Source organism: Vulpes vulpes, chromosome 6 (assembly GCF_048418805.1).
Source record: "Vulpes vulpes isolate BD-2025 chromosome 6, VulVul3, whole genome shotgun sequence".
NCBI lineage: Eukaryota > Metazoa > Chordata > Mammalia > Carnivora > Canidae > Vulpes > Vulpes vulpes.
Window position 1 is genome coordinate 106,548,836 of NC_132785.1, and position 19,411 is coordinate 106,568,246.

The window sequence follows — 19,411 nt, forward strand, 5'->3', positions numbered from 1 at the left end:
GCACTGTTAATTTTCTCATGCCTGGCCTGCTTCACTCACTGAAGATACCTGCTCTGTAGGCATTAGAATTTCGACCTCAGAGCTAACCTTTGGTGTGAACTAATATATTTCCAAATGGATGAGGAGAGTGATGTTTCTCTTTCTCATTCTTTGGTTCATGTGCATACTTTTCCCCTCCCTCTTGATCAGTGACCATCTACAGATATAGAGCATATGCACGCTTTGCCAACAACTCACTATCATTTGAAAAAGCCCTCCCTACCTTCATGGGCCACCATTAAAGACAATAGATTCTGGTGGGTCCCTTCTAGTCCTTAGTTATTTACACTGATACTACAGCTGCATGCTAGACATCCTATCCTTATAAGCAACCCAAAGACAGTATCTACAAAGAAAGCCTTAGTCATGAGGTAAGACACACTTTACATAGAGAATGTTTGTCCATCAGAATCAAGGTACCCTTTTCTAGGGCATAAATTAGAAGACTTCAGGTGCAATTACTTCCCTCCTAAGAAGATATTTAATTCCCTTGGTGGCCTCTGAATTTGGCCTAGTGTCTCAAATTTAAGTCACCAGAGGAAGTGAGTGATATGTAATAAATGTGCAAAACTTACTATTTACACCAAGTGTCTGTCAACAGATGAATGGAGAAATAAACATGTGGTATATGCATGCAATGGAGTATCACTCAGCCTTAAGGAAGGAAATTCTGGTACCTGCTACAACATAGATAAACCTTGAAGACATTATGCGAAGAGAACTATGGTAGTCACAAAAGGACAAATATTGTATGATTCCACTTATATGAGGCACCTAGAGTAGCCTAAATACATAGAGACAGAAAGTAGAATAGCCGTTGCCAGGGGCTAAGGAGAACAGAGAATGAGTTCTATTTAATAGGCACAGAGTTTCAATTGGTAAGGATGAGAAAGTTCTGGAGGTGGATGGAGGTAATGGCTGTACAACAGTGTGAATGTACTTAATGCCACTGAACATTAAAATGGAAATTATATGTAACACATAATTTTTGGAAATAAAAAGAAAACAAAAGCCTACAGGTTTTTGGCTGGGGGGGGGGGGTGGCTTTTTACCACTAGAGAAACTTATAAGCCCATAATAAATGTCACAATGTGACATTGCTTAGAGGGCAAGACGTGGCCTGAAAGGCTGGTCTGGTTCCACCTGACCGAAAGCACCCATAGGAGAAGAGTATTCACCTCCACACACAAGAAGAAACCTATCCAGGGTCTGGTTTATAGCTGTGCCAACTGGCAGCTTGGGGACCTATAGCAAGAGCACTGCTCAAGTAATGGAAACATTAACCTCCCGGATTTTTCCCAGCGCACAGTAAATCTTGCGTTCTTATGCCAAACTCTTCTTGGCACAGATACAATGGCAACGCTCAACAGGTGTATCAAGTCTGGACACATAAACAGGCTCTCCCCGGAGAGGGTGACAATGGCTGTGGTGATGATGGGTGGATAACGGTAACTCTGGACTCAGAGAGCAGGTACTGGCACCAACTCTGGGCACTGTTCACCTCCCAAGCCACTACCTGTCAGCCAAGCCAGTGGCACCACAGTTTTGCACTGTGCTTCTAAGAAAAACGGTAAGGCTCAACACACCTCGGGCATGCAAGTGGGAAGCATCCTTTCAAGACGGTATGAAGGTCGAACTCACATAGGATGAGGTTGGTAAAGCAAAATTTACAGAGATGCTATAGGAGCATTGGAAACAGACTTTTATTTAACAGAAACTTACACAAAGTTGATACAAACCCTACATTATGCAAAGCTTTATCACAATGCTACACATTATAACTTGCGGGAGTTGGTTGGAGAGTAGGTTATTGTTATAATTACTAGCGTTCTGAAAAGGGACCTTTTCTATCAGAAAATGTCACAGAAAAGGGCTACAAAATCATACAAAGACACTTTTGGTAAGCTCCCCCCACCCCCACCCGGGGGACTGGCCTTGAATGAGAAAGCTGAAGGGGCTAGCAGGACGTCTGTGCCCATCCAATCTCCCCCTTTCGAAGGCAAAAGAGAGATTCTCAAACTCAGACCCATTTCAGGGACTCTGACACTCGAAGACTCGCTGACGAGAACACTCGGCGTTCGACTGTGCATTCGTGATTATGACTCTGCTGGCAAGTGAGGGAAAGTCACGAGCATGGACACAGAGAAGACCTGGAATAGAACCAAGGGGCCTCGCGGCTCAGCCCAGTCCTTCGCCAGGCCACAGACAGTGTTGAATTACATTTCTCAGGCCATCACGTTCACTTCCACCCACAAGGCCATAAAAGGACATGTTAGAACACGCGCCTTTCTCCTTTACCCCCACGAGCCACTGCATTTGAGGCTTCTGTCGTTCAGCTTGGCCTTCCTCACCCTTGGGGACACACTAGAACCTTAGCCCCCACCACAAAGCCAGCTCAGCAGAAGGCTCCCTTTGCAAGTCTCCTCTGGAAGTTGTTAGGTGACCAAATTAATATCATCTCAGCTGATGCTTATTTTCTTGTCCTTTTTTTTTTCTCTTTCTTCACTGAATTATTGTAAACAAAGCTGTCTGTGTTCGAAAATGTTGAACTCGCAGAGATACAGTTAATCACTAGATGGAATTCCTTTCTGAACTAGGCCTCATCAGACATGACGAGCAGGAGGCGAGCTGCTTCTTGACATCCAGATAAATGGGGATTGCCTACAGGGGTGGGGGGCGTATGGGGGGCAGGGGTGGAGAGACTGCTGATAGCCTTTGTGGCTAATTTATTTCGGTCACGTCTAAACACATAACCATATAACATCACCAACACTTTCAATAGAATTTTGAAGAAGGGGGGAAAAAAAAACCAATCGACTCCTCACTTACCACATCCAACTCGCGGAAATAAAAATACCTAAAGCACATACATGAATGGCTTTTTTAAAAGCCTGAGAGAGCAGAGTTGATCTTTATTTTCTTATTAAAAATGTGGGGTATTTTTCCTTAGAGTTAATATGCAGTCTTTATTTTACATTAAGTACTCTTTTGATTTCGTGTCTTCACAAAATTGCTTTTAACTTTTGAAGTAGAAGGTACTTTAAACAAAAATACTGTGCCATGTCAGCACTTTTTTCTTTTAAATATTGAAATAAATAAAATAGTTAACTCTTTTTTTTTTTTCCGTCAGTTTGTTTGTGTTCAGTTATTTCTATTGTAGAGCAATTCCAGTCTGACCTGGGTACTTTCTCACAGACACTTAAAGAAAATGTAATGAAGAATTTTAAAAAGAAAAAAAAAATCTTCTTATTGCACAAACTTAGGCCATTCCCGAGACTTCTCTGAGCTGAGCTGAGTCGCGCTGGAGGCTTTTCCACAATCCAGGCTCCTGTGTTGGCTGAAACACACACGCAGGAAGGGGCCAGGCAAGGGAAGAGGAAGAGGAGGAGGAGGAGGAGGAGGAGGCGCAAATCAACGTGGCTTCTTGTCACCTTCTTCGGAAATGGCTTGCTTGTAGGATGCCGGAGTCCCCAGGTCACAGAGTTGACTGCAGAGGGAAAGGCAACGAAAGATAAAACAAAAACAACAGTACAGGACAACTACCTAAAAAAGGAAAGATTAAAAATTAAGGGGGTGGTGGAAATGAAATGAGTTGAAAAGAAAAACAAAAGAAGGAAGGAAGAGAACCTACTACCTACAGCCATGCTAATGAGATCACGGCTCTGCAAGGAGAACCAGGCTAGCGTCTCCCGTGCCTTGATCGCCAGCAGCATGAGATCAGCCAGCAATCGGGCAGGTCAGCTGTGCCTGGGCAACTGGATAACACAAGAAACAGCGAGGACGCAGCTGGATTTCCAGTCCCTAGGTGGTGGAGTAGGCAAAACTAGGTGCTGGCAAAATCTATTGTTTTTTTCCCCTCTCCTTGGAAGCTGCATCTTTTCACTATTTAAATACCCCAGAAGGACCATTACGATGCAATCTGTCCACCTATTGCCTAAGTGGAAATGTGTAGTTCTAGGGTGTAGGACCACAGCAGGTCACCCCCAACTGATGCCCCATTTGGCCTAAGGCTTCATGCACACACCCTCACCCTCAACCCCAAGTGATTCCAGGCTGTCCGAATTACTCAGGGAGAGAACGAAGCCCAAAGATCCATTCCAGTCCTCAACTAGCCCAGGGATCCCAACTGTTAGTCTTGGAACCTGGTGGCAGTTCAATCCTGGTGGGTCTTTTAGCCAGGATGAGTACCAACCAGGAATAGGTTTTACTTCTAGCGGAAATGAAATCTGCTAAGTTATTTTAGTCTTTGGAATGGAGTATTCTGCACAAAGCAGGAAGCAATAAAACCAAGCCCTATCACATTTCACCCCGGAAGCAGTTCCTGAGGGCAGAGATGGGCACCCCTAAACAGTGCCCAGGTCATGTTGGGCTGGGTAATAAGGGAGAGAGGAAACAAAAGCAGGGCCCAACTTGAAAATGGCAAAGGCAGCAGGGACCAAAGTTCAAAACCAAATGAGTGGCTCAGTCTACTCCAAGTTGAATCCTCCGTGCTCCATTTTCCTTCTAACATCCAAGCCATTACTCGCTCACTGGTCAGGGGCACAGGACCGGTATAGATGCTGAGGCTCTGTCTACTTATGTTTTCAAAGGGAGGCTGAGAGGAGTCTCATTTCTACCCACCACCAAGCCCTCTCCCTCTGTCTGCTCCTATTTCCTTCCCTCCATCTCATCCCATGCCCTCTCACAGTCTGACCTCTCAGATCTGCTTTCCTGATGCCCTTTCCCACACTCCAGTCCTCTTCCCTAGTGCTCACCTCTTCACTATCTCATCTGCCTCTAGACTCTTCACCCCACGGGTAAAGCTAGTTAGTGTTCAGACCTCCCACAGGTACCTGCTGAGTGTTCCCTTATCAGGTACCCAAATTTCCACTCCCTGCCAGGAATTTTTCTGTGCATCTCCCAATGCCCCCAACCCCCGCAGTGAGATATCACCTGCTACACTTGGAGTGAGTCTGTCTCATAACCATACCCTGATGCCCTTTCAATTTCCTCAAATTCTCATCCTTGACCCCCAACAGACATGCACACACACACACTTTTCTTTTGTCCCAGTTAAGCCACCTAGAAAATAGCTGGTTGGTTCCTGCTCTTGTGCTCCTAACATCCACTTTCTCCTTCATTTCCTCTGGCTGGGCCAACTGCAGGCCATTGAAAATGTCCCCTTATCTCTTAGTCTTCTGATGTCAGTTAACTTCAAAAAGGCTACCTTTCCATGCTTCCACACACCTCCAACCTTCCCCCTTACCCCTGTCTTCACATTCTCCTTCTCCCTCCTGACCTCCCATCACTACTATATGGGTTCCTGGAGAACTGGGCTCCCTCGGACTTGACCAATGGATGCTATGTCCACATATGTCCTCTCCAACCTCTCCATCCACAGTATTTATTGAGCATCCACCACATATGGGATGAGGCACTAAATCCTTCCACTAATTAGCTCAGAAACATTGCTCAGTTCTCAGTTTATTTCAATAAATAATTACGGCACAATGGTGTCAGGCACTGTCCAAGGGACATGAATGACATCATCTTTGCCCTCAAGGAACACATCATCTGTTTGATGAGAAAGAACTACAAACAGTTATAACAAGTACTAAACTCATGGCATGAACAAAACACGACAGAACGATACTTAAATGTTTTTCACACTGTGATTTTTGCCATTTTACATGATTCAGGTTGTGATCTCCAGCTTTGCCTTTTGTTCAGCTCCACCTCCATCCTCTCTGAAAACAGACATCCTTGCCTAAGGTTAAATAGCAATAGCCGATCTAGAGCTCTTAGTTGATCTGGATGGCTTCCTCCAAGAAAATCTCCCTGACTACTATGATCTCTAGCAAAAGTAATCACATATCACCCCATGATGCTCTCACACATTTTTAACTACTTGTTAATATCCGGTCTGCCCAATTAGATTGCCAAAAATCCAGTGAATACCAAATCCATTGGTCCCGTGTTTAATTTTATCCTATCTTTTACAGGGCTGAGTAGACATATACATGCTATGGTTATTCAACCTCTAGTTGCCAAATAAACAAAGGCATATATGAATGGAAATATTATCATCCAAAGCATATAAACATACTAGCCTGAACCTGAACTGAAAGGACAAACACATCTGAGTCACCAACTATGGGAAATTCAGTCATGTCCCCCCTGACATAAGCCCGGATAAGGATGCAACATTATTTCTATGGTACTCTTATGCAAACTCATAACCTGACAGTAGCCCTTAGGTAACAGAACACAAACCCAAGGAGAAGGGCTTCCTAGGAATTAAAAAGCATCAAGGTATGAAAGACAAAGAAAGACTATGGAACTAACTACTCCAGATTAAAGGGCTTTAAGAGGACATGACAACTAAATACAACATGTGATCCTAGATGAATCCTGGACCAGAAAAAGGACATTATTAGTGAGACTACTGGTACAATTTGAATAAGGTCTGTAGATTGAGAAGTGTTGCATCAATATTAATTTCTTGATTGTGATCATTTTACTGAGATTATTTGAAGAATCTAAGTAAAGAGTAAATAGTAATTCTTTGTATTATTTGTGTGAGTGTTTTGTATATCCGAAATTATTTTAAAATTAACAATTTTTAAGCCATAGTCATTGCTTGAGGGCCAGTACTGAGATACTTTGAAAACCTAACTGCCAATGCTTTTTAGCTAATAATTCAGTTCTGACAGCGTTCTTCCATCATTCCCAGCTATTTTGTAAATCAATCAAGCAGAATGGTTTTTCCTGTACTGTTATTTTGAGAAAATGGTCAGAAATCACTTTTATTGAGCACAAGACTATCATATAATTCAATTCTCCAGTGTTAGAAGCTCTTGGGCATGTGAAGTGTTCACTCCTTGCCACCTCACTACTCCCACCCTCACCCCCACCCCGATATGACCACCAAAACATTGCCCATGTAAGAAGCTCAACCTTAATTCCTTGGGAAAGTTCACAAGGACTTCAACATTGCTACTTCTTGGCAGGATTCTAATGTGATCATAGGTTGGGTTGGGTTTTGTTTGGTTTCATTTTTACAGAATCAAATATGTCTCAACCCAGTGAGGTCTTGAATAAAAGACCTCAAATGCTTTACTCATCTTACTCAAGAAATCTCAAAATATGATCTATGGAGAAGTCAAAATAGACTGAGGAAAGATTCTTAGAAGACCCAAACACCACTTACTGAGCCTGGAATTTTAGACAGTCACCTAACGTGATCAATCTGTTTCTTCATCAGTAAAACGGAACAAATGATATCTATCCTACCCTAAACTTTTTTTTTAAGAATCATCATGAGATAATGTTGGTTATATATTATGATAGGGTAAGAAACATCCAAACACTAGGGATAGAGAAACTGAAGCAGATATTCATGGCAACAAATTTACACGGGGACTAAGTCCAGAATCTAGAACATTTTATTTCTACTCCAGGTTTCTACTCACTAGATCAAAAATGCCTCACTCCAAAAATTCACAACACAATTAACTTCACTTCCAAAGGCTAAACAAAATCTGCAGAAAAATTCCTAATACATGAGCCTGTTCAAACTTTAAGTACAAGTTTAAGATCATATTCATCAGATGTAACAGGAGGCATATTGGGATAATATTAATTAATTTTATTCCACCGTGAAGTGAGTACCTCCAAACAGCTTTTAGTTCTCTCCCCGAGTAATGATCCTGTGTTCCCTCAAGTGCTATATAAAGGCAATATCAGGCTGTAGCCCATTAGGTGCATAGAGAGATGCAAAGTAAGCAGGAAGGTTTAAAGGGGTACAATTGATGTGAACATCATATTTTTATTAAATCCTTCTCTCTCAAATACCAGTAGCAAATTGCATTACTGACTTTAAAGTACCTTTAAAAAATTAAATGCATATTTCTCACTCCAACTATTACAGAATAAAGGACCTGATCCCTACACTGTCTCAATAACAGAAAAAAAGGATTAGATTGTTCTAGGAGGGAAAAAACATCAGATAGACAACAGTCATCAGTTTTACATCAACGGTTCTCCCCAGAGAATTTGAAGGTTGTAACAAATTTAGAAAGTTCTATATCTTTGGTTCTCCCATCTTTGGGCTAAGACTCGGAAAATTTGGTGACACTTCTGAGTCATTATGGGTGGTGCTTTCCTGAGCTGAGGACAAAAGAAACTAGTCAGATTGCTTTCATCTTGATGACTTTAATTTCTTTTATATTGAATTTGAGTAGTGATATGTATTTAACAAAAGCAACAACAAAATGATAGATGTGTCCAGTGCTCACATAGCTCTTGCAACTCCTGAGGTCACAAAGAAAAGAAAAGAAAAGAAAAGAAAAGAAAAGAAAAGAAAAGAAAAGAAAAGAAAAAAGAAAGAAAGAAGAAAGAAAGAAAGAAAGAAAGAAAGAAAGAAAGAAAGAAAGAACGAACGAACGGACATGGTTCCTAATAGGTGTCAGTCAGGAGGGAATGTCTAGAAATGATGGTTTAGAAGATGAGCTCTCTGCAATAATCTGCACAAAATTTTAATCAGAATTGTCTTTTTGAGGATCCAATTGTTTACTCTTCAGTTTTAAAATTGCTTTTAATAAGGTTATCTTTTAAAATTATATTCATTACAACACCCCTTTCTTTGATTGGACCTGAGAAAAAGCGAGGGATATCTATCTATCTACCTACCTATCTCTATCTTCCCCTCTTTGACCAAGTAGTAGTTAGAAAAGGAGCTGAAAGAAGTGCAGCCAAAACCATAACCAAAGGAGGCGTTATGATTCCAGAAAAATATCAAGGAAAAGTACTGCAAGCAACTGTAGTAGCTGTTGGATTGGCCTCTAAAGGAAAGGGTGGAGAGATTCAACCAGTTAGTGTGAAAGTTGGAAATAAAGTTCTTCTCCCAGAATACAGAGGCACCAAAGTAGTTCTAGATGACAAGGGTTACTTTTTAATTTAGAGATGGTGGGTGACATTGTTGGAAAGTACATAGACTGAGAAAAATCCTATTGAAATAGCATCACAGAAAACTAACCCCTTCCAGTGAGGTTCTGAAAGCTTTCATCATATAAAGTATTTCCATGTCTCTCTTTTATAATAAACTAATGACATCCAAACTTTAAAAAATTATAAATTAAAAAAACTTAATATGTATATATGTATATTCCTATATTCCATATACAGGACCCTGCAATTGGCAGCACAGAACAATAGTAAAGGAATACAGGTCCTGGATTCAGGTTGCCAGGACCAAAACCTGGCTTCTTATTAACTGGGGGGCCTTAGGTATATCTTTTTTAGCCTTATTCCTAAGCCTCAGATTCCTTATCTGTAAAATGGGGCTGATACAAGCACCTACCTCCTCGGATAATCATGAGAATGAATTAAATGAACTGTCCTAGGGAAAGCACTTAGAACAATGCCTGCTACATAAACATTGGCCATTGTTATGTAGAGAAATGGGGAAAAAGGTATAACATCAACTGTGCAGGCATTTGGAAACCCAGGACAGCCAGCTTCCTCCTCTGAGTTTCCTTCCTTCACCTTAAGATATTTGTCACAAAAAAAAGACATTTGTCTTCAAAGTCACATTCATTCCACTCTCTCAAACCTCACTCAACCTCTCTGGATTGATCTTTCTCAACTGAAAAGTGGAAAATTTGAACTTGATTATCTTCGAAGTCCCCTCCAGCTCCTTTTTGTTTTTTAAGGATGTAAATTCTGACTGAGTCTGTTAGAAGATATGATAAGCAAGGTGAGACAAGGTGCTCAGGCCATGCTAGGATACATTACTATGCTCGGTTCGCTACACCAACTGAGAAAGATGAGGACATCTACTACCCCCAAAAGGAGGAACAGAAGATCAAGCTCTGCTCATAAAATTAAAATAGAGAAGCAATAACCATCCTCAGATAATTCTTTCCATAGGAGGTTTCCCTGTTTAGACAGTTCTTCATTTTGGTTCTTCAGAAATTAGGTGGCTTCTTATAATTTAAATGAAGTCTGTTTTTAAAAATTTATTTTCAAGTTCAAAGGCAAGATGTCATTGAGAATGTTGGGACTACAAACAACTACACAGATTTTGAATAATTGTATAGATTGGTTGGACATATTTTTATTAACACAGAAGCCCACAGTTCATCAATGAGGGCAAGTCACAATGCTATGAATCCAACATCTAAGTCCAAGTAACAGAACAGATGACAAGGAGGAGAGTGACAGTAAGGGCAGGTTGTATCCGCTTAGCAGAAATCGACTGGAACTAACTCTATGGGCCTTTTCACACACGTCATGCAGGAATATTACACCGCAGGAGGTTTACTCCGTATTTGTCAGGAGCAGGGTCACATACAGAACATCCCCAAAGTGGGTGAGGTTGTTCCCTTCGTTCTCTCACAACCGAGAGCAAATGCCCAGGCCAGCACTTACACATTTCAAGCAGGAGAAAAGTAGAAGTTCTTTCTGTCTCAGGCTACCAGGGAAGCACAAAGAGTCCATTTGTGGGTTTCTTTGCTTTTGTTCAATTGGTTTGTTATTTTAATGAGAGGTCTAATTCGTGAAGATTTGCAAAGCCTGGATTGTCAAAGTAGATCTTCCCAGACACTTACAAGCAGTCTGTTGCCTGGGTGGCTACTTGGCTCTCCCAACCCAAGCCAAATGGCAGTGCCCACATCTCTGGACCTATGCTCTCATGGAGGCCGGAGACCCTGACCACACTTGGTGGAAGTTTAGAATCTTCAGATCAGTGCCGTTGAGTGTTTTCCTAATGAGACATCCTCTTTAATTTGGACTCACCCCCTTGGCTGGTAAGTTGGTACATGGAGCAAGGAATCCCACCCTAGACATGCAGACCCCTTGTGGCCGCGCTCTCTCATTCCGCCCAAGTATGACAGCCAGCTCCGACCTCAGACCCCTGGGTTCCACCCACCAGGTGCAGCCAAAGGAGGCAAGAGTTAGCCAAGCACTTCCCCAGCCATGTTCTCTTATGGTTGAAGCCAGAAGCCAGAAGCCCATCATTCTCCGCACAGGGCCCCTCCTGTACTCCAAGCAAGCCTCGGTTGCCACACTAGGCCCAGGCCCACTGGATAGGCATGCACACACAGAAAGCAGAGGGCAGGGTGGAACACACTCCAGTAGCCACGCCCACACTAATAAGGTGGTGTGAACCCAGGAAAACCAAAGACAAGCCAGCGGGGGGGAAACGTAAAGAAAGAAAGAAAACACAAACAAACAAAAAACAACTATGATGGTTTTGCCCTCACTGGAAGACAGGCCAGCCAAGACATACCTTTTGACTAGGACGGCACAGCTGTTCATTCTTGGGACTGCCAACAAGGTGGATGGTCTTCTCCATCGCCCCAGGGACCTTGAGCAAGTATTGCTTTGGTTTATTTCAGGAGGTGCTATTGGAAACATAAAACAAAGTGCCTGGAGGGCACTATAAAAAAAAATAGAAGAAGAAACACGGGAGACTTGATCATCCAACGGGAATTTATGTTTGTAAATAGGGGCCAGGGGAGAGGGGCATATACTGTGAGGTATCGTTCTTCCTTCCATGAGTGCGGCCTCAGGTTGCTTTGTCACTGCTGAGTCCATGACTTTCTGTTTATATTCCATTCCTGCATTTGCAAATTGCTCTTCGCCAGGAGGAAAGTGAGGAAAACCCCAGCAACAACACCACAGTGGCTTTGCTGGCGGAGGGGAGGAGCCCAGGAGGGGCTGGCAGTCAGGGCCCAGGCGCTGGAGGGAGGCCACACGCGGAGGCCCAGACTTCCCAGGAGCTGCTGACATTTTCTTGCAAGCAGGGAGGAAGATGGAAAGGTCAGGGAGCAGAAATGGGGAGGGGTCTGCCGTAGGGAGCCACGCACTCCGTGGGGTACAGAAAGTGCCATCTCCCAGCGAGGCAATCCTCCCGACCAGGTGTCCTTGAGTCAATCCCTCCCCCAGCGGCTCTCTCCCAAGCAGGATAGCACTTCAATTGCTTTCATTTCCCTTCTCGCTCGTTCTCTCTCCAAAAAAAAGGTCCATTTCTAATAATAGCTAGAATACATAAATAATCATCTTTAATGTTATTCGCTCTTTGTTTCCAAACCCAATGTTCCTCCTCACTTCGTTTTGCCAATAAATAGGAAAACTGAGGAAATCGACTCTGCTCGTGTCAAAAAGATCCCCCCACCCCCGCCAAAGAGAGACAAGCCGCCTAACTTCCCATTTCTACGGAAAATAGGAAAATAAACAGTACATCCCGATGCCATCTCTCTGAAGGACTGTAATCCTGCTCTTTCCTTTTGCTTTGTTTCAGTAGTTTGTGCTTCTGTTGTACACACTCAAAACCGGGGGGAAGGGGGGAGAAGGATGTGTGTGGAAGGAGAGAGGAAAAAGCAAGGATGAAGGGAAAACCTAAAGTTGACTTTCATTTAAAAAAAAAAAAATCAGACCCAGAATAACGACCAAAGTCAGAGGGTGACGGCTAATCGCCCAGAGAGTCTGTTCCGTGGGTTTAGCAACTGCCCTTTTTATCTGCTGTGGGCGACCCCCGGCCACTGCGGCGTCCTCGGCAGGAGCGAGGCTCTTCCAAATCGTCCTCATCAAAGCCGTGGAAAGTTGACGTGTCACTTTCTGACGTGGAACCGAATAAGTCCTCCGTGGTGCGCGCTGCGGCCGCTGCCTCCTCCTTCCTGCCTTCTCCTCCCAAATGAGCTGACATGTATGATGAATATATCAGCACATGGGTTAAGCAACAGACAGCATTATTAATATTCTTATTACATTCTTACAACGTTACTCTTAATAGCAAGATCAAAAACCATTTCACACCAAAAGGGATTAGCTGGGTGCATCACCTGGCGACAGGGATTCAAGGGTAACGGGACAAATCCAATGTTTCGAGGGAAAAGGATTCCTGCCCCCCCCCCATACACACCCGGAAAGGCATCATCTCTACCATAATACACATGTCCACAGCTCTGACAGCGACAGATGCAACCATGGTCTTTCTTTCTCCTCTTCGCCTGCATACATACGCATGCACGCCCGCTCAACCCCGCCCCGGACAGTGAGTTTCCTGGCTGGTTTTTAAGCCTGGTCGGTATTTCTTTGGTGGTTTCGGTTGGTGTTCCTTTGAACAGTTTGTCCTTCACTTTGACAGTCAGCTTTACAAAGGTATTACTGTCAGATAACCCATTCGAGGTGGTTAAGCCTCTGTCCGCTTTATTTTTATTTTTACCCGTTTCTAATCCCATTCTTAGGGCACCCTTTCGATTCTGCCCTTACACCATGTAGTTCATTTGCGCTGAAAGCGAGAAGAAGTGGGAAAGTCTGATAAGTGGTAGGCAGTAAACGAGTCTCTCGTTTTCCTTAACGACTGGAGGAAATTTCGGTGATCTGCACCCACATACATGTGCGGGCACATGCACACCTGTGTGCACACACATGCGCGCGCACACACACACACACACACACACACACACACTCCAGCCCAGGTCTTGGTTACTCCAGAAAGTCCAGAGTTGTCAAATCTAACTCAGAGCACTAGAAAGGCAGGACATCAGGGTTTCAAAAGCCTAATAAAATCCAGTATCCTGAAATCTAGAAAACTCGGGTTTAAACTTCTTCACACTGTAAATGGGCCCCAGGACCGCCCTCCCCTCCACCCGCCATGAGGTCACAGTGTTTCACTTATGGTGTCAATTTCAGGAATCTCATTTTCTCCCCCGGAAACAGAGGTAGATGGGAAGGAAAAGACAGTTTTTCTGAGCTTCACACTCTTCCTTGGAAGGACTCCAAGGAGGCCCTAGAGAAGTATTCGCCCACCTGCCTTAACAAGCATGTCTCATGGGCTAACACCACCTGTTTAGTCCCAAGGTAGTGACTATTTCAGGAGCCTCAGAGTCAGACCTTGACTACATCATCCACCAAAATTGGCAAATGCAACGAGAACACCTAGGCTGGTATCAAATGGCCCCTGAGTCTCGGAGCCGACAGATCCTGGGGGGATAAAAAGCTGAATAGAGGCTGTGAGGAGAGAGGCTTTGGATAGACAATACCAGCTGCCCACTTCTGGTTCCCCGTGGATCAGATTCAAGTACCCCACCGATTGTAGGGAAGGAAAGGGGAAGATTAGAGCAGTCTCCAGGGACAATTCTGAAGCTGCCCTCTCTAATGCACCCCCAGCCCGGAGCAGCCCATCGCGCTCAGCCTCGAATATCACTCCGCCAGGTGACTGGGCTTCTGGCGATAGAGATTTTGTCTGATAATTTGCTTGTAAAAAAAAACACTGAATTGGATGTCACTTATTTCGTTTTCTTTAATTATTTTTAAAACTATTCATGTTCTTTTAAGTATTCAAAACCCGGAGTGCACTGCCACACGAGCCCTCTCCTCTAAGCTGGCATCGGCAGAGGAAAGAGTTCAACGTGAGGTATCATGTTTGGAAAACAAACCAACATGGATGGGCCACCCAGTCAGGTCCTTAAGAGGTCACTGCGGAGGGTATGTGCACCGGAGACCACAGTCCTCTTCCAATTACTGATTTGCTACTCAAGTCAATCCGGAACGCTAACCGACCCCGAAACCAAATATAAAAGGACTAAAGTTCAGGTTTGCAAGCAAAGTAAAGGAAGAACTGAGCTGTTACAGTAAACCCAGGTGCGGTCACCTCAGTCCTTCTCCTGGGCCTCGGAGCAGAAAAGACCCCGAGGGAGAAATATGGGAAGGAGTGATGGCTTCTCACTACTACACCAACCACCCAGCTGAACTGCATCTCACCTGCTCGTCAGGGCTGGGTCAGACTAAAGATGAAGCTGAGATCTTTTCTCCTCCCTGCCTTGTGCTTTGGCTTCACTAGCACATAAAACTATGTGAAAGATAGGTCGCACCAACCAACCACAACCAGCCAAAGATAATGGTTTGGTTAGGATTGCAAAACAAAACATCTTGAACAAAACTTGAAGGCCTGAACTCAGTTCAAGAATGAGAGAACGAGACCAAAATCTGTTTTCATCATTTTACTCCTTGGAGATGTCAAAGACGAAAATTTCAAAACATGCCAAGTCAACTCCACACCAGCCCTGAGAACACTTGCCCTTTTGCTCCTTGACCTTTCCCCGTCTCTTTTGTCCATTTTATATGAGAAAATGGGATGAGCGGCCAATGAAGGTGGTCTTTACGCAGCTGCCCATGAGCCCTGGGGTCTCAGACTCCCACAGTTTAAGATGTGGCTGCTCTTTCTATATTCATGTTTCCATACTCTTCCAGTGTGCCCTGGGCTCATCCATAGAACAAATACATCTTTTTGTTATGTGCACATCATCCGATACAAGGAAGCATGTGGCCCATGTCTCCAGGTATTTCTTCAACACTACCTCGCTGTTGTCCATGACAACATACACAAAGAAATATCCACCTCATGGAGAGGCCTCAAAGAAATAAGCCAACATCCCAGGGCATAACTTTCCCCTCTTCCTACATCCCAGGGCATAACTTCCAGTTCTTAAGACTCAAAGAAGAAAAACATCAAAATGACCTGAAAACTCCTCTCCACTCAAAATCACCGCCATCTCTTCTCCACTCCACCCTTCAACCCCCACACAAGATGGCCGAGGGATGCAAGTGGAACAGCTCCTGGTCTATGGGCACAGATGCAAGAAGGGGCCACACTCACCAGAGCGTCCACAGTCTGCACAGGACACCAGCTCTTCAGGCCGCCCACTCTTCTTGTTCATGTTAGAGCCCCCCAGGCAGAAGTCACAGTAGTTGTTGGGAATGACAGTCCCATCCGGTCCTTTCTGGGCTATAGAAACATTGAAAACAAAAATCTGATTTCAGGCTGGCACGAGTTTCTACTGGCCCCTTTTCTCCCACAGTTTAGCGGAATCTGCTCCGGGAAGAATATCAAGTCCAGGATACAAGGTTTTATTACAACCAAGTTGTTAAATTGGGCTGTTTTCTTTTTGATCCTCCTCAGCTCAATAGTCCTAATACCTTGCAAGCCATCCAGAGGTTAGTGTAATTTCTGCAATATTTGCAAAAGCCATCTCTGGATTTTTACAGAAACTCCCCTGCTCCTCTGATTCCATTCCCTGGATGCACAAAGCATCCAAAAGCCCTACTAGTCAAGTACTCTTCTCTCATCCCGGCACAACCAGACCTCAGGACTTAGGTCTCAAACACCAGGCAGCAACCATAAATGGTGGTGGGGAGAGAGGGAGAGAGAATGGGCCATGCCCAGGCCTTGCCCTTGGGCAAGACGCTCTTGTTAGGGAGATATTCCTCTGGCCCTGAAAATGAAAACAAAGAAGCACTGATTGTAGGCATTTCCAGGAAGCTTCTTCTGAAGATGCTTCTGGGGAATCTGATGAATATCGTGGCAGGTACACAAGTGTCCACTCTCGTTCAACCTCACCTCCCTAGAGTCCAGACTTGCTGGGATGGAGAGAACTCAGGACTAGTTAATCAGCAGACCTCAAGGACCTAGAATCAGACCTGGACACTTAGCTCAGCCTCATGCCAAAGAAAGGTTGAATGGTGAGTTAGTGAGTGTGCCTTGAGGCTTAAGACCTTCGTAAGCCACCCCTGCTGAAGGTCCTTATCCAAAGGCAAAGAAAAATCTCAGGACATGATCTTAAAAATGAAGCTTGTGAGAACGGCACATATTCTCAAGCACTGAAATCATTCTCACTTCCTAGGGGCTGGCTGAAAAGGCTTGGACAGGTTTCTGTGCATGGGGAGAAACGCTTCCATTCTCTTGTTTTTCGATCCCTATTGTGGAGATTTCTTTGTCACATGAACACTCCCTGTTTGCAACTAAGAAGAAAAGTCTGCCTGTTTATGGGATCAGCCTAAACCACAGGGGTATCTTCCTCCTCGCTATACCCAATGTCTGCTGCTATCTTTCATTATTTACTGGCTAACATTAATCAGGGTCCCGTAGGGTACAAATCTGTAAAAGGAAGCAGATATGTGAGCAGAAATACCATCCAGACAGTAAGTGATAAACGGATTCACCCACTTTAATATGATTCCCTCTGGCCTTTGCTTCCTCCATGCCTCTGCTTTGCCTCCAGGAATAGAAAAACTTACCTGGGGAAGGCAGAAGACAAAAGCTTGCAGAATTACATTATAGAGAGTTAATCCATTTATCAGTTGCTATTTGGATTGGTTAATCAGTTTCTAAGTCATTGATTTTCATCTTCTGGGAGGCAGACAATTCCCTGCAAAAAAGGTGTTGGCTATTGGGGGCAAATGGAGGATCTGGCCACACCCTGTGGCCTCTTGAGTGTGGGGTTTGTCTTCATCACTCACTGTATCTCAAAGACATCACAGGTCATAAGGAATGGTTTTGCAAATAATCTCTGAAATCAGTACGCCTACAAAAAGTGTCCTCTAAAATTCTCATTCCCCCAAACCAGAAGAAAGTTCCTTTCTTCCTTCTCTCTTATGTGCCACCTTCAACATTTCTAGAACTCTCGTAAGAAAATCCAAGCATGTCTCTAAAGCAAATAAACTCAGGATTTTTTTTCGTTCACAGACTATTCTAGAAATCAGTCAAATGGTGAACAGGAAGAAGAGGGGTACGTGAAATTTTGGGGGCTGAGTGTAAGCTAGAACTGACTTTCATGATTGACAGGAACTAGAAAGAAAATAGGGAGATGATAGTCACAACACAGGTAGCTTCCCTGCATGAAAAGCAATCAAAGAAGTCCACGTATATCATCCCACTAAAAGTCTCAGGAGCCCCAGTCCCACCACCTGTCTCTCCTGTTCTTTTAGGGACTCCCTATTATGTCAGATTTTCTCTCCTTTCACAAAATCTTTAAGCAACCAAAGGATCTGGTTTTCACGAACACAGTGTATGCCTTGTGACTTACAAGGATGAAGTAGAATAGAGTATAGGAACTCTTGGGTAATTCTTTATACCAAGAGATCATTGGTAGAATGCCCTCAGTGAATCAGGGACTCTAATACTGCAAGAAATTAAAAATTCAGAAATGGTCTAGTAGGGCAAAGCAGATAGTGATAGAGAAATTGGTCCTGTGTAAAAAGACCAAAGGAACAGAATGTAATTCATCTAATGAAAAGAAGTTTCTGAGAAGACTGAATCAGAGCAGGATCCCCACATACATTTGTGTTGGCTGCTGGCCACACAGAGTATCTGGCCAAGGGTGTAAAGAAGGTACTAAGTAAGACACCAGTTGTAGGCCCTACTGTGTGGAGTTGTGACATGTCAGGACTGGTACCATATTAGTCTAGCAATGACCCAGTATAGAAAGTGACAGTGAACACTTGTGTTTTATTTTTGGCAAAATCCTACTCTCTTCTCATAATAGTGAGTTCAGAGCTTCTTTTCATCTTGGTAAAATAGTGTGGGGGAGACTAATCAGAAGCTCCTGCATCTGGTTCTCTTATACTTTTCGGTAATCACGATTGGTTTCATGGTGAGAGTTTCCCCATAGAGTTCTCCCAATTCCCCAGCTAAAAGGGCCAGTCAGAACTTGGGGAGGACACTCTGTTGACATCAATTTTATGACCCTTCTCTTGTTTATACATGTGTACACCTGCCTCAACTCCTTGTACTAAATGATCTACTCCTTCAGGTCAGGCACCATGTCTAACTCATCACTGGAATACCTACATGCCCAGCACACAGGAAATGGTTCACCACAATGTGTAGGATGAATGGCTTAGAAAAGGATGGCAGAGATGTGAGTAGACAGCCCAGTGACACCCTTGGGACATCCTCCTAGTGGGGACAGAGCACTGTGTTTGCTTTCCCTGTGGTAGAGTTATCTGTCGCTCTGAATATCATCCACTACATGGCTTAATTCCCAAGTCCTCAGAGAGAGACATGCCAGCCCATGTCCAAATTGATTGGTCAGTCATCTGGCCTGGTGTCAGGTCTAGCTCCCAGAGTAAACATGAGTGGGTGGCTGAGGGTCCTGGGTTGCTGGAAGAATAACAGCATACCCCTTGCACGGTAGGAGAAACATCATTTGTACACAAATATATAAGAAAGCGTAAGATTCATATAATGAAGCGTAGGACTCATTGTCTCTGGGAGGGGATGCCAGGTTGCTCCTACCCACTCAGCCTTCCTCTTGTTCAACGGTTTCTTGAAAATAAAAAGCAGCAGACATTTATTACACTATAAAACTGTGACAGATCTTCCGCTGGATGCTTTACATATGTTGTTTCATTGATTCTCACAAAAACGTTGTAAAGTGGGGATTATTTGAAGACGAGGTAACTAAAACCCAAAGAGATTATGGGGCTGGCTTCACCCCTGGGTTGTCTATGTCCCCAGAGACTCTCTGCCTCCTGGAAAATCCAGAGACAAACACTTCCTGGCCATACCTTGCATACAAAATATTTCATAAATCCCCTTAGAGTCAAC

General features: G+C 43.8%; 1 protein-coding gene across 4 annotated transcripts in view; it reads right to left on the reverse strand.

Moving 5' to 3' along the window:
- DPF3 (double PHD fingers 3) overlaps window positions 1-19,411 on the reverse strand; it is a 258,874-nt gene that overhangs the window by 49,874 nt on the left and 189,589 nt on the right. For 2 of the 4 annotated variants that reach the window (XM_026008532.2, XM_072761933.1), the window contains exon 8: window positions 15,683-15,811. In XM_026008532.2, the coding sequence (XP_025864317.1) occupies window positions 15,683-15,811 (129 nt within the window). Of the gene's footprint in view, window positions 1-1,718; window positions 3,527-11,308; window positions 12,721-15,682; window positions 15,812-19,411 lie in introns of those variants that run through there. The other 2 variants (XR_012002230.1, XR_012002229.1) reach the window with 2 other exon arrangements.